We start from the raw sequence: 13,000 nt of genomic DNA, 5'->3' as shown, positions 1-13,000 counted from the left end.
TAAACTTAAAGATATTGTCCAAGTATATCTAGAGTTAAAGGAGAGAACAATTCAGGAAGGTGATGTATTTGCTCTTGTTTGTGGAGAGAAAGAGCCAAAAGGATATATCCGTGTTGTAGGTTTAGGCCCAACTCCTCAAGATATTGGCACCCCTGGGTTGAAGGGTTATGCACCAACAAGACTACAAATGGAGATTCTGGCTCGTACCAAAGCTGAAAAGGACAAGGCTGCTCTAGAAAAACGCATACTTCAATTGCAGGCAGAAATTGAGGAAAGGGCACAACTAGACAGGGCAAGTGAAGAGCCCATGTCACAGCATGGTTCCACATCACGTCAAAATGTGGTATAAATTTTCTTTGTTGTTACACAAAGTAATGTTTATCTTCCGATTTACTCATAATTCACCAAATGTTTGTAACAGAATTCAAGGTTAGAACATGGTGATGAAGATAATGCATATGGAGATGACGATTGTAATGATGAGGACACAATTGCACCAAGCACTGCACCAGGCACTAATGATGCTTCTCATTCTAAACATAATTCTTTGGTAATACTTTCATCCTTCTAACCAGTATTATCCTTATCATGCTTCTAATTTTGTGTTTATCGCTTGTATCAGGTTGGAAGAGAAGCCATATTATATGCTTTGTTGAGATCGGATCAACCTGTGGCCAAAGGAATAATAGTTTCAACTAATCCGAGTACCATAGTTGCAGATCTGCCCATTGGAAGGCAATTTTGTGAAGTTGTTGTGACTTGTGTCCTGAAAAGAGATGCAGTGTTGGCTCGTCCCTACGATGATATGCAAACTATGGCTACTGCTCACATGATGTCGCTTGCATGGCCATACAAGAAAGTAATAAACGAAACTTTGATATCTTTCTTTTTTGATTAATGAGTAGCTGCTGACGGATCCTAACTTTGACAGCTGAAGGTCATCAACAAGGCATCAGCAACACCTAACACATCACCTAACATTTCAGGTATTTGACTCTACTACTCTTAATGGCCCTAGCTTGGTGACTTATTTGCTGTTTTTAATCATATCTGTTTGGCATTTTCTTTCCTGATATAGTGTAGAACCGGATCTTTGACTCTACTACTACTAACCATATCTCCATGGTGTTTTCTTTGCTGACTTATTTGCTAAGCTTATTTGAACGCCAAACAGATATAGGCAGATATGGTTTGGCGTTTTCAAAATAGTAGTTCAGTCATGCAAATAAGTTAGCAAATAACCATATCTGCTTTTAACCATATCTGTTTAACCATAAGTCATGCAAATAAGTTAGCAAATAGTGAATTGGTGATCTGGTGTGCTGTCTGGTGGACAAGACAGGTGATCTGGCGTGTGAGTGTGTGTGTGTACGTGTGTGTTATGCAGTGTGAGACTGTGAGTGTGTGTGTGTTATGCAGAATGGCGTGTGAGTGTGGACAGGACAGGTGATCTGAACTTCTGAAGGTCTGATTGCTGAGTGCAGACTGAACTGAAGTGCCGAGTGTGTGTGTGCAGCAAGACAGCAAGCTTATGGTCTTTATACTCTTATGGCTATGGTCTTATGGAGTTATGGACTTAGGGCTAGTTTGGGAGCTATAAACCCGGAGAGGATTGGAGGGGCTAAATTCCCCTTCTTATTCAATTTTGAATAAGGATGGGAATTTAACCCCTCCAATCCTCTCCGGGTTTATAGCTCCCAAACTAGCCCTTATGGTTCTGTGTGTGTGCTGTGCAACAAGCTATAATGTTTATGGATGATTGATGCTGCCTGCTGGATGTTTTTTTTGAATTATGAGCTACACTTTTGGTATTATATCATGCTCTATCCTCTATGGCTGTGTACTGCTACTATGCTGCAAGCTATAATTTCAGTTTATAGTTATGGTGTGTGTGCTGTGCAGCAAGCTATAATTTCATTTTATAGTTATGAACTTTCAAATATTATCATGGGCTATGGTTGCTGCATTTTTTATTTCATTTGGAGTTCAGTTTTTTGGTTACTGCAATGTACCAGTACCTCTTGTTCCCGGCAATTGATTCATAAGTTTCTTACACATGGTTATATTTTTTCAGGAAATGGACAATGTTAGTATCAGATCATGTTACAACCAACCGTGGACATGGTTCTTCGGTCTTGCATTTCTTTTGGAGCTTTTGTTGCGTATGTTGCGTACAACAACGTGAAGGAATTGAGTTATTGTAATACTAGCTTTTGTGTTATGTAATGTGATATTGCAACCTATGGACTAGTTCGATGTATTGCAAACATTATGTTACTGATGATGTTAATATATGATCGATGGATATTGAAAGACCATTAATTTGTGTGCAACATGTGCAATATGTTACCTCATGAAAGATTAGTGAAGTGTATGAGCATTAAGTGTCCTTATAATTATCTATTTGTATGAATGCAATGGATTGTTGGTTGGTAATATCTGCGGCAACGAATTGTTGGTCGGTAATCTACACAATTAGTGACTCTTAGAGAGTCGGTAATACTATTATTACCAACTGATGAAGCGTCGTTAAATGTCTCTTTTAGCGACAGAAGATGGGTTGGTAAATCGTGGCAGCTGCAACTCTTAGAGAGTCGGTAATACTATTATTACCGAATGATGAAGCGTCGGTAAAACTTTTCTTTTAGCGACAGAAGATAAGTCGGTAAAACAACGGTCGGTCGGTAAAAGTTTTACCGACACAGCTTGCAACGACGTTCGTGGTCCGTCGGTAAAGGTCTTTACCGACCTATAGTTCGTCGGTAAAACTGATTTTACCGACAGACCATAAGTTGCAAATAATGTTCCGTGGTATAGTGCAATGTCAGTGTGAGCAACTCAAGATAGCCTTTCAAACAAATATTCTAGTGGTAGTTATTGATGATGTAGTCATGAGCGGTATGACTGGATTGAGATAGCCAATTGAGGGCATCCTCAATTAGTGTTACCAAGGATGTAGTCTTTGATAACGTGACTAACTTGAGGTAGCCCATCATGTGCATACTTTATCGGTCATAGCCGATGTTGTAGCCATAGGATGCATTCCCAACTTGTGGTAGATTGTTGAGGTCATAGTCAATGATCATTATCGACAACATAGACAAAGGCAACATGATAGGCTTGAGGTAGTCCATTAAGGGTATACTCGACGATCGTGGCCTATAACATATATAGCGAGAGGTGGCATGACATAGTGGATGCTTTGTGTCTTTGGACCATAACACAATAGACTAACAACCATTCCTCAAATGGTCTGATGGTGCACATAGATGGTTATTGAAGTTCCAACGGCTATGGGGGTGTTTGGCATGGCTCCTCTCCACCCCAGAGCAGATCTGCTCCAAAATTTCAAGATGGAGTAGTTGTGCTTCAGACTCTAGGTTGCTTTCTCATAACCAGTGGTAGTGGTGGGTAGTTACCTTCAAACTTCATATCCAGGTTTCTGTTTAAGGATTTCAGAGCAACAAAAGAGGTACTACAAAAATATGTATCATAGATCTCAAAACTTAGCGGAGTTTTGCGACTCTAGAGTTGGAGTGTTTGGCTGACTCTAGCGAGCTCCCCCTTGGAGTTTTGCTTTGGAGCCATACCCAACACCCCTATATCTAACCTTGGGGCCCACAAATATGACCCCAACTAGCCAAGATTGTGTGTGGAGTTCAAGGAAGACTTGTGTGAGTTCAGGCTCATCTCTAGTAGTTCTAGCCACAAAAGTGCTTAGTAGAATACTTGATAATTAATTGTGTAGGTGTTTTGCAAGTGCTTAGGTTAGTTAGACCATCGCTTAGGACTTTTGTTTAGTGAGGTTTACCTGTCTTATGTGCTTTTCATGCACCATGTGATAGATGGAAAACCATCATTTCATCCTCAGTCGCACCTGGCGCCCAAGCCCCATCAGACTTCCAGGAAAGCGTCCCTCCGATGCCGGTGGCACCTTGCAATGAAATGGCATTGGCAAAACGCCAAAACAATGTGCGGGGGGGGGGGGGGGGGGGGGGGGGGAATAGGAGACATATGTGAAGAGGGAAACACATGCGCGAGAGCGGGAAAACGAAAAAACAGGATTAGTTTGTTATTAGAAAGCAGAGGTCCTAAACAGTGGCGGAGCGCTCGGTATGGCGAGCTATGGCGCTCGCCATACCTTACTCCGCCGTGAGGAACCGGTGCTTCAAGCTTAGGCGGTGGTGGGCAGAGGCGGCGAGACGAAGCTGTCGATGATGAAGTGCGTCTCCTCACTCTCCCATGGCATCATCCGCTGAGCTCTTCCTCATGCTCTTCTAGTTCTGTCGATTTACTGCCTTGCGCTCAAGGTCTGCACCTGCTTCCTGTCCAACTCACTCCACCTCCTATCCGTCCACGTAGCTCTCACTTTTCAGCTCTGTCACAGACGCACCGCAAGTCTCCATCGATGGTTCTGCAGTTCTGCACTCACGCTGCTCTGCAGCCTACGCCCATAGCGCTCATGCCTCGCGCGCAGCTCTGCAGGGTGCAGGCCAGCAGTGTAAACTCCTTTGTTCCCTTAATAAAAAAGTGCAATGCACGTTCTTAAAAAAGCTATGTTTTGGTGCCTAGCAAGCGCTATTAGCAGCCTAGCACCAACGAACTTAGTGCGTGACCTGTGAGTCTGTACGTAAGCAAGCAAAGAATCACAGCTTTTGGTTAGTCTTCTAGCATATATATAGTATGCAAATGATAGATCACGTAACTAGCTGCTAGCCTATCTGACCAGGGTGCACGGCTAGCTCGATCTTGATGCAAAAATGCCCGCCGCCGCACAACTCAATGGGACGGCTGGAATCCTGCTAGTGTTCAACGAGTCATGGTGCGCTACGCCGGACGCCACGCTGGTGGCCAACTTCACGGTATCCGGCGACCTGCGTAACACCGAGAGGCTCATGGTGACCACCACGGTGCTCATGACCGTCCTCGGCGCCGCGCTGTTCGCGCTGTGCCTCATCGGGCGCATCTCCGGCCGGCACCGCGGCAGCCACTCGACGGCGACGCGCCTCTTCTTCCGCGCCTCCTTCGCGCTCTTCCTGCCCTTCATGTCCTACATGTTCTCCCAGGCGCGGAGCAAGGGCGCCTCCGCCCGCGCGAGCCTCATCCTCCTCTGGATGCTCCTAGTCGAGCTCCTCCGCAAGAAGGTGTACGCCATGGTCGCGCCGGTGGGCGACGCCTTCGCGCTGGGAGTCGGACGCTACTCCTTCTTCGACGCCGTCGACGAGGCTGCGCGCTTCGTGTGGATCGGCTACCTCATCTACTCGTACGTGCACGGCGCGGCACCCAAGTCCTCCTTCATCATCCTCTGGATCTTCAGCGTGGTCAAGCTCTGCAAGCGGGCCATCTGCATCCAGAAAGCCAAGGGCTCCTACGACCTGGCCAAGAACGCCAGCCTCGTCTCCGGCTACATGGCACAGCTCGTCCAGGCCGACCGGCAGATTTTTCCTGCTGCCGCTCCGGCTCCCGGCGCTCCTAAAAATGTTCTCAGGACATGCAACTACGTCGTGATGGGGGAGAGCCAGCTGAAAATGGAGAAGACGCCCTACGGGTTCCGGCTGCCAGAGCTCGACCGCATTCTCGACGGCCAGAGGAGCGAGCTCGCAGCCTCATCTGGGGCAGAGACATCGTCCGAGACGACGACGAAGCTGATCAGGGTGTGCGATGTCTGGCACCTTGCTGACAGCGACCTTCTGTTCCGGTACGACGACAACCGGAAGCGGAAGCTGCAGGATACGTGCCTCGGTCTTGCCCTCTACAAGCTTCTCCGGCGAAGGATAGAGGGCCACAACATGGTGGAGGCCGGGCCGGCCGGAAGAAAGCAAGCGCGCGCCCTGGTGCGCGATGGCCTCCTCGGCGAGCTCGGCGCGGAGCGGGCGTTCCACGTGGTGGAGCAGGAGCTCACCTTCCTGGACGAGTACTACCAGGCCATCATTCCGCTGGCGCTGCCCAGGCCGCAGATCTTCTTCGCCAATTTCATCTTTTCCATCCTGTTCATCCTCCTCTACTGCGTCGCCGTGATGCTCGTCACCGGCAACGGCGACATGTTCCGCGTGCTGGCGTCTATCTTCCACGGCCTCGTCAGCTTGTCCGCGGACATGGTGCTCCAGTACAGGTGCTTCGCCCACCAGACGTCCGTGCTCATCGGCATGGTGCTCTCCTCCTCCGACCTGATCGTCACCTTCCTCCTCACGCTCACCCTCCTCACCGTGGAGACGTACGAGTTCGTGCAGTACCTGCTTTCCGACTGGCACCTCGCTTCCATGCTCTGCAGCTACGGCCGCAAGCTCGCCCTGCGGAGGCAGACCAGCGTCCGCAGAGCCGTGAAGGCCGCCCTGTGGATGAAGAAGCGCTCCAAACCCGTCATCAAGGTGCACCAGTTCACCGGGCTCATGCTCGACCGGCTTTATCGGCAGGGGGTCTGGATGCTGCTCTCGCGCCTGCTCAATAGGCGCCTCGTCGGTTTCCCCGACGTCGTCGTCAATGTCCAGGCCAAGGAGGCCATCGCCGCGGTCCTCAAGGACGTCCTCGACGCCGACGACAACGCCGAGGGCCAGTTCACCAACGGCAGCAACGCGTTGCGGCGCTGCGGCGACTTCCGGCACCTCGAGTGGGCGTGCAACCAAAGCGGGGGCGCCGCCACGGTGATCCTCGTGTGGCATCTCGCGACGACACTACTAGAGGCGAGTGACGACAATAAGGACCACCCGGTGCCACCCGCCGGCGAGGCAGCCCTGATGCTTTCGAGGTACTGCGCTTATCTCGTGGCCTACGAGCCGAGGCTCCTGCCGGATGATCCGGCGTGGACGGAGAAGGCGTATCGTGATATCAAAGCCGACCTCGCCGGCTTCTTTCAGGGCTGCTGCACCTGCAGCTCTACGGACCGTCGCAAGCGGCTGATGGCCGCGAGGTTCAGCCGCGACGACATTAAGGTGCCGACGGCGATGGAGAAAGGCGTTATGCTGGCGAAGGAGCTCGAGCGCGAGATCGGCAGCAGCGCGACGGCGCCCGAGCACAGTGAGAGGGTGTGGGGGATGCTGCTGGAGCTTTGGGCTGAGCTGCTCGTCTTCGTGTCCCGCTCGCCGTCCGGGGGACCGGACGCGCACGCGCTGGCGCTAGCCAACGGCGGCGAGTTCATCACGCATATCTGGGCCATGCTTACCCACGCCGGCGTCCAAGCCTACATCCCTGACCTCCGCAACACCAAGGTTGAGTACACTGACATCCCCCTCCGCGACACCAACGTTGAGTACACTGACATCCCCCCTCGCGATACCAACGTTGAGTACACTGACATCCCCCTCCACCGCGACACCAACGTTGAGTACACTGACATCCCCATTTAAGCCGTCGGTACAGATATGCTATCCAATTCCAGTCTCACGAGTGACGAGGCACGAGCGTTTGCTCACAAGGAACGACTTCCTGGCCTCCTATATATTATACCGAGTGCCCGTCACTACTACAGGGAACCTCTGTACAGGCGGTCCGGTTAGCCTCTACACAGGCGGTTCCAGGAACCGCTTGTGGTGCACCGACTGTGATGTAAAACAACATCACAGGTGGTCAATCAAAAACCGCCTGTGATAGACACACATCACAGGCGGTCCGGTTTAAAAGAACCGCCTGTGATAGACACACATCACAGGCGGTCCGGTTTAAAAGAACCGCCTGTGTTAGCACACATCACAAGCGGTTTTAATTATAAGTCCGACTGTAAGCACACATAACAGATTCATATACAGAATTAATAACAGATTCAAATACAGAATTCATAACAGATTCAAACACAGATTCAAACACATATTCCATACACATATTCATCATACAAAGATTCCATACACAGATTCAAACAAGTTCTATAGCAGGTTCCATACACAGATTCATCCACATATCAAGTTCCATCATACCAAGATTTATACACATCAAGTTGCATAACAACTCAACATCTCAAAGTTCCATAGACAACTAAACATCTAAAGTTCCTAACTAAAGACCTAAACACTGTGTGATATTGTGTACAAACTTAGTTCTGGAAATTTTTGCAAATTTCCATTTACATTGTAGAATAGCCCTTGTTGATGAAGAACTTCACGGCGCATAAAGTAAAGCAAGTCTCTTACAACCTTAGCCACGCCGGTGGAAACCATATCTCTTTCTAACCATTCAGCATTGATCTTAGATTTAGGAACCTGCAATGAAAGCAAAAAGCAATCGGTGCTAAGAGTAATGTGATGATCAACAATATAACATAAAAATTGCAACATAGACAATGATAGCGAACTTACATCCTCACGATTGACCATGTAATGGAAGGTGACACGACACCATTCGCATACATAATAACCGCACAGGACAGTACCCGGAGGTTGTTTGTCACCATATGGAAATAATGATATTGACAAATTAGGCTTGTCCTCTGGATGTTCACCGCCAAGATCTTTCCAATAAAAACGGTATGCACTGCATATAAGAATAGCATTGTGAGATTAAGAATACATTTGTTAAGTTGTAATAAGTACAAGTGTGCAATAATAATCATACTTCTCTAAAATCTTCAAGAAGTCATTATACGTAGCCTTTTCCATTCTCAGTGAGTCGAAGACCACGACTTTACCATCCTTTGGCCAGATCATGATACAAATGTAGTGGTCACTATATAGACATAGACGAAAACACATGTTAATATCACGATTGCAATAATTTATAGTTCAAAATTAAACCATGTCGATAACTTACTTAAAGTGGTGCGGAGCTATTATTAAGTCTTTGTCATGTTGTACATGATTATACATGGCTCGTCCAATGTATGCCGCCATTACCTTCATTTTCTTTCTCTGATTCTGTTTGACGGCTTTCTCAAATTCAGCATCGTCCAAGTCTTTGTATTCTTCTCCTTGCCTCCGAGCAACTACTTTGTAGCGAGCTTGGGATATCATCAACGGGTCAAGAAACCCTGTCTTAAGTTGTTTCTTCTTATCATCCATGTATTGCATCCTACGTGTAATAGTGTTAATCGTTAGACTCTCGTTTATGTGTGCGTGTACAAAACTAACAAATATGAAAGTTTAGAGGTACTTACAAGCAAAAGAGGGTTAAGTAGTTGGTTTCCATCCTTTGTCGGTGGTACAACGACCAGAGATCGTCAAAGAATAAATGCCGCACAGGATTTATATGATCATTGCTCCAAAATGCATCTTCTGGCACAACAAATGTGAATTCCTCGAGTTTGTATTGTTGCTAGCCACCATGTACCACTCATGCATTCTAATCTCCGGAGTCGACAACTTAGAAAGTTGCACCGTCGTTAAGAACGGCCTCCCATTCACAAATTTAGGAGGAACATCCTCCTTCTTGTATACCGAGATATTGGTTTTAAGACGTAATGATTCTCGAGTATGAATCATTCCATCTTCTTCCCATACTTCGAAATTGTCTATTTGGGTCGACCGTGTGCCTACTCCATGAGATGCTGATACTGCTTTTGATTGATTAGTCATAACTCTCTGCAATTTATGCAGGTAGCGTGCCACTGATTCTGACGGTTTCTTGACATCGTCTGTGGCGATTCGCTTATGAGTTTTCTTTGAAATAGTTGGCCCTTCAACATTGGTGCCAACCTTTGGTTCCTTTTTTATGTTGACGTCGACATTCTGAGGAACAATTTTGTCTACGTCCCCCTCGTCGAGTTCCTTCGCAAGAGGCGATATGATTGTTTCAACGATTTTTTTGGAGGTCGGTGTCATATCTTCCTGCACCATGGGGTGTGGAATGATCGAACTAGCTTTTTGTTGCATTGGTGTTGAATTCGGCTCATCACCAAACTTGATGTCGCGTCGATGCCAAAGGACCAACTCGTTCATTGCCTCCTGCAAAGTTATGATCCCCTCAACTGGAAAATCTGTCTCCCAATCTTCACAACCACTGTCTGTGATTTCTAGAACTTGGACCACAGCATAGTGTGGCGGGACAGGATTGTCCTTGTAGTTAACAAGTCCTGGTTTTACCAAACCAGTAGCAGCTTGCTTTGTTTTTGTCCCAGATCGATTGATTGGAATATGAAGAAAGCAAGGCTTGTCCTCAACAATATCGTCTACAGGGTACTTGGTCAAGTCTTGCACAGATCCAACACTGCTAGGGACTATAGGTAGAAATTTGCCACAGCATTGATTTGATGCATGTAACAAAAAATGTTTTTGACAGCATCATTGGAACCTTGCTGGGCATGCCGAGTAAGACAAAAAGACGGACTTAAATCACGCAATGATCTAGTAGATCTTCAAATCAGACCGGAACTTCATCCAGTGGATAGTGGCAAAGGGAAGCCTTACCTCCCCCCCAGCTAGCTACAACTTGTCAGTTGAGGAGAGAACAAAGATTTGCAAATGTTTGCGTGGGGTCAAAGTGCCCACAGATTTCTCATCCAATATCAGCAGACTAGTCAGGATGAAGGACTTGTCTCTATTTGGCTACAACTCTCATGACTGCCATGTGATGATGACGGTGTTCCTCCCAATTGCGGTAAGAGCCCTCGAAACAGAGCATGTCAAAGTTGTCATCACACGCTTGTGTTACTTTTTCAATGCGGTTTCACAAAAAGTAATAGCTTTAGAAGACTTGGACTATCTAAAGGCATACATCATCGAGACTATGTGCAAGCTTGAAATGTGTTTTCCTCCATCATTTTTTGATATGCAAGTACACCTAATCATACATCTCGTGGATCAGATAAAAATATTAGGGCCACTATATTTACATCATATGTTTCAGTTGGAGCGATACGTGGGAGTATTAAAAGGTTATGTGCGAAATCGCGCTCACCCAGAGGGTTCAATCATGGAGGGATACACTACAGAAGAAGTGATTGAGAGCTGTATAGATTACATCAGTGACGGAATAATGATAGGTGTGCTTGTACCTAAACATGAGGGTAAACTATGTGGGAGAGGGAGAATGGGCAAGAAAACTTTTCACGTTGAGGATTACAAGCTAGTACATTGTGCTCATGGTAGTGTACTACAACATCTCACGATAGCCGAGCCTTACATAGAGGAACACCTGAATGAGCTTCGTAAAGAAAATCAGAACCGCACAGAGGACTGGATCATGAGGGAGCACAAACATCGTTTCAGCGAATGGTTAATGGACAAAAACATCCCATTCGGAGACTCTTCGGATGAGAAAACAATGAAGAATTTGGCTTCTGGGCCATCGTGTTTTGTGACATCATGGCAAGCATATGACATCAATGGGTACACATTCTACACTAAATCAAAAGACATGAAAAGTGTTGCACAAAATAGCGGTGTTCGTATCGATGCTTTTGACCTACATGGACAGAAGACCACATATTTTGGATTCATAGAGGAAATATGGGAACTTGATTATGGCCCAAGCATGAAAATACACTTATTTAAGTGCCAATGGGTACAACATCCCGTGGGGGTGATAGTGGATAACTACGGACTCACACTGGTAGACTTAAAGAAAGTAGGATATAAAGATGACCCGTGGGTTCTCGTCGAATGTGTTGCACAAGTGTTCTATGTACTCGATCCAGCAGATGAGAAGATGCATGTAGTTATTTCTGGAAAGCAAAAAATTGTTGGAGTTGAGAATGTGGGAGACCAAGATGAGGAATACAATAAGTATGAAGAGATGTTCGTCTTTAACGGTCCAGAGAGAATCAAGCGTGTGGAAAAGAAAATTGATAAGAACTTAAAGCCATACATGCGGAAAAATGGTAGTTCATGAAAAATTGTATGAATCAAATTGTATTTGTTATCATGTATGATCGACTATGAATTGTGGTTGCCAATTAATTTAAAATCTCTCTAGTTATCTATGTGTGCTATTATAATTCATTTAAATTGTATTTGCATATTATTGTTAAAAATTAAATATTAATTCATTTAAATTGTATTTGCATATTTCTGTTAAAAAATAAAATTATTTTCATATTTAAATTGTATTTTCATATTTTTACAATCACAGGCGGTTTTGTCTTAGGGTCTACTTATGAAAATGATAGAGCACCACAGACGGTCCTAAACAAAAACCGCTTGTGATACTATTACATCACAGGCGTACTGAACCGCTTGGGACATCACAGGCGGTTTTCTAACCGAACCGCCTCTGATGTAAAAATCCTACCGCTTGTATAGAGCCAAATTGTACTAGTGCGTGCATTGTAACATGAAGCACGGCATTAGAGAAGTGGCAATGTAAGATAAGAGTCTTGCGTCAACACCTTCGAGGTTGGGCCAAGAACACAACTGGATCACGTCGAAACGAGAAGTCTCGACTCACTCAAAAACTTGTCGAGTTAGATAAAAAGGCAGAGACTTCTCAACTTTCGCCAAATGAGCTAGCACTAAAAATATATATTGATGAAAGACTTGCTACTATTCTAAGAGAAGAGGAAATCCGTTTCTTTCAGCGGGCGAAAGTTAAACATCTTCTTGAAGGGGACAATAACACTAAATACTTTCAGTCAGTTGCCAATAGTAAACATCAAAAACAAAGAATTTATAGCCTTGAGGACAATGACGGGACTCGTATTGAAGAGGTTGACCTCAAAAGCCATATCACTAGTTTCTATAAAGGCCTGTTTGGGAAGCCGAATCAAAACTCAATATCGCTGGAGGAATCGATTACTCACGATATCCCCCAGGTTTCAGATATCGAAAATGTAATTTTGACGGCGCCCTTCATTGCTGATGAGATCCGTGAGGCTATTTTTCACATGGAACATAATAAAGCTCCTGGACCAGATGGTTTTCCGGCTGAGTTTTACCAGGTGTTTTGGGAATTAATAAAAGATGATTTACTAGCCTTGTTCATGGAATTTCACAATGGCACTCTCCCTGTCTATAGTCTTAATTTTGGGATCATTACTCTTTTACCTAAGAAATGTAATGCCTTAAAAATACAAGATTATCGACCCATTTGCTTGCTTAATGTTAGTTTTAAGATAATTACTAAAGTCCTGACGAACAGAATT

General features: G+C 45.6%; 1 protein-coding gene across 1 annotated transcript; it reads left to right on the top strand.

Annotated features, from left to right (window-relative positions):
- Positions 1 to 125: 125 nt before the first annotated feature.
- On the top strand, positions 126 to 2,322 carry LOC103648007 (uncharacterized). The gene is made up of 5 exons (XM_023301797.2): positions 126 to 343; positions 422 to 550; positions 623 to 859; positions 932 to 986; positions 2,075 to 2,322. Exons 1-5 carry the CDS (start codon positions 188 to 190, stop codon positions 2,089 to 2,091), a joined length of 594 nt encoding a protein of 197 aa, XP_023157565.1. The 5' UTR covers positions 126 to 187; the 3' UTR covers positions 2,092 to 2,322.
- The last annotated feature ends 10,678 nt before the right edge of the window (positions 2,323 to 13,000 follow it).

The sequence above is a fragment of the Zea mays genome, chromosome 2 (assembly GCF_902167145.1).
Source record: "Zea mays cultivar B73 chromosome 2, Zm-B73-REFERENCE-NAM-5.0, whole genome shotgun sequence".
NCBI lineage: Eukaryota > Viridiplantae > Streptophyta > Magnoliopsida > Poales > Poaceae > Zea > Zea mays.
This window is presented reverse-complemented; position numbering and strand designations above follow the sequence as displayed.

Bases quoted from the DNA above. Each gene is read 5' to 3' on its own strand.
- LOC103648007 (XM_023301797.2), top strand. From the start codon at position 188: ATGGAGATTCTGGCTCGTACCAAAGCTGAAAAGGACAAGGCTGCTCTA. The intron at 551-622 runs GTAATACTTTCA...CGCTTGTATCAG, and splicing joins ATTCTAAACATAATTCTTTG to GTTGGAAGAGAAGCCATATT. The intron at 860-931 runs GTAATAAACGAA...TAACTTTGACAG, and splicing joins TTGCATGGCCATACAAGAAA to CTGAAGGTCATCAACAAGGC.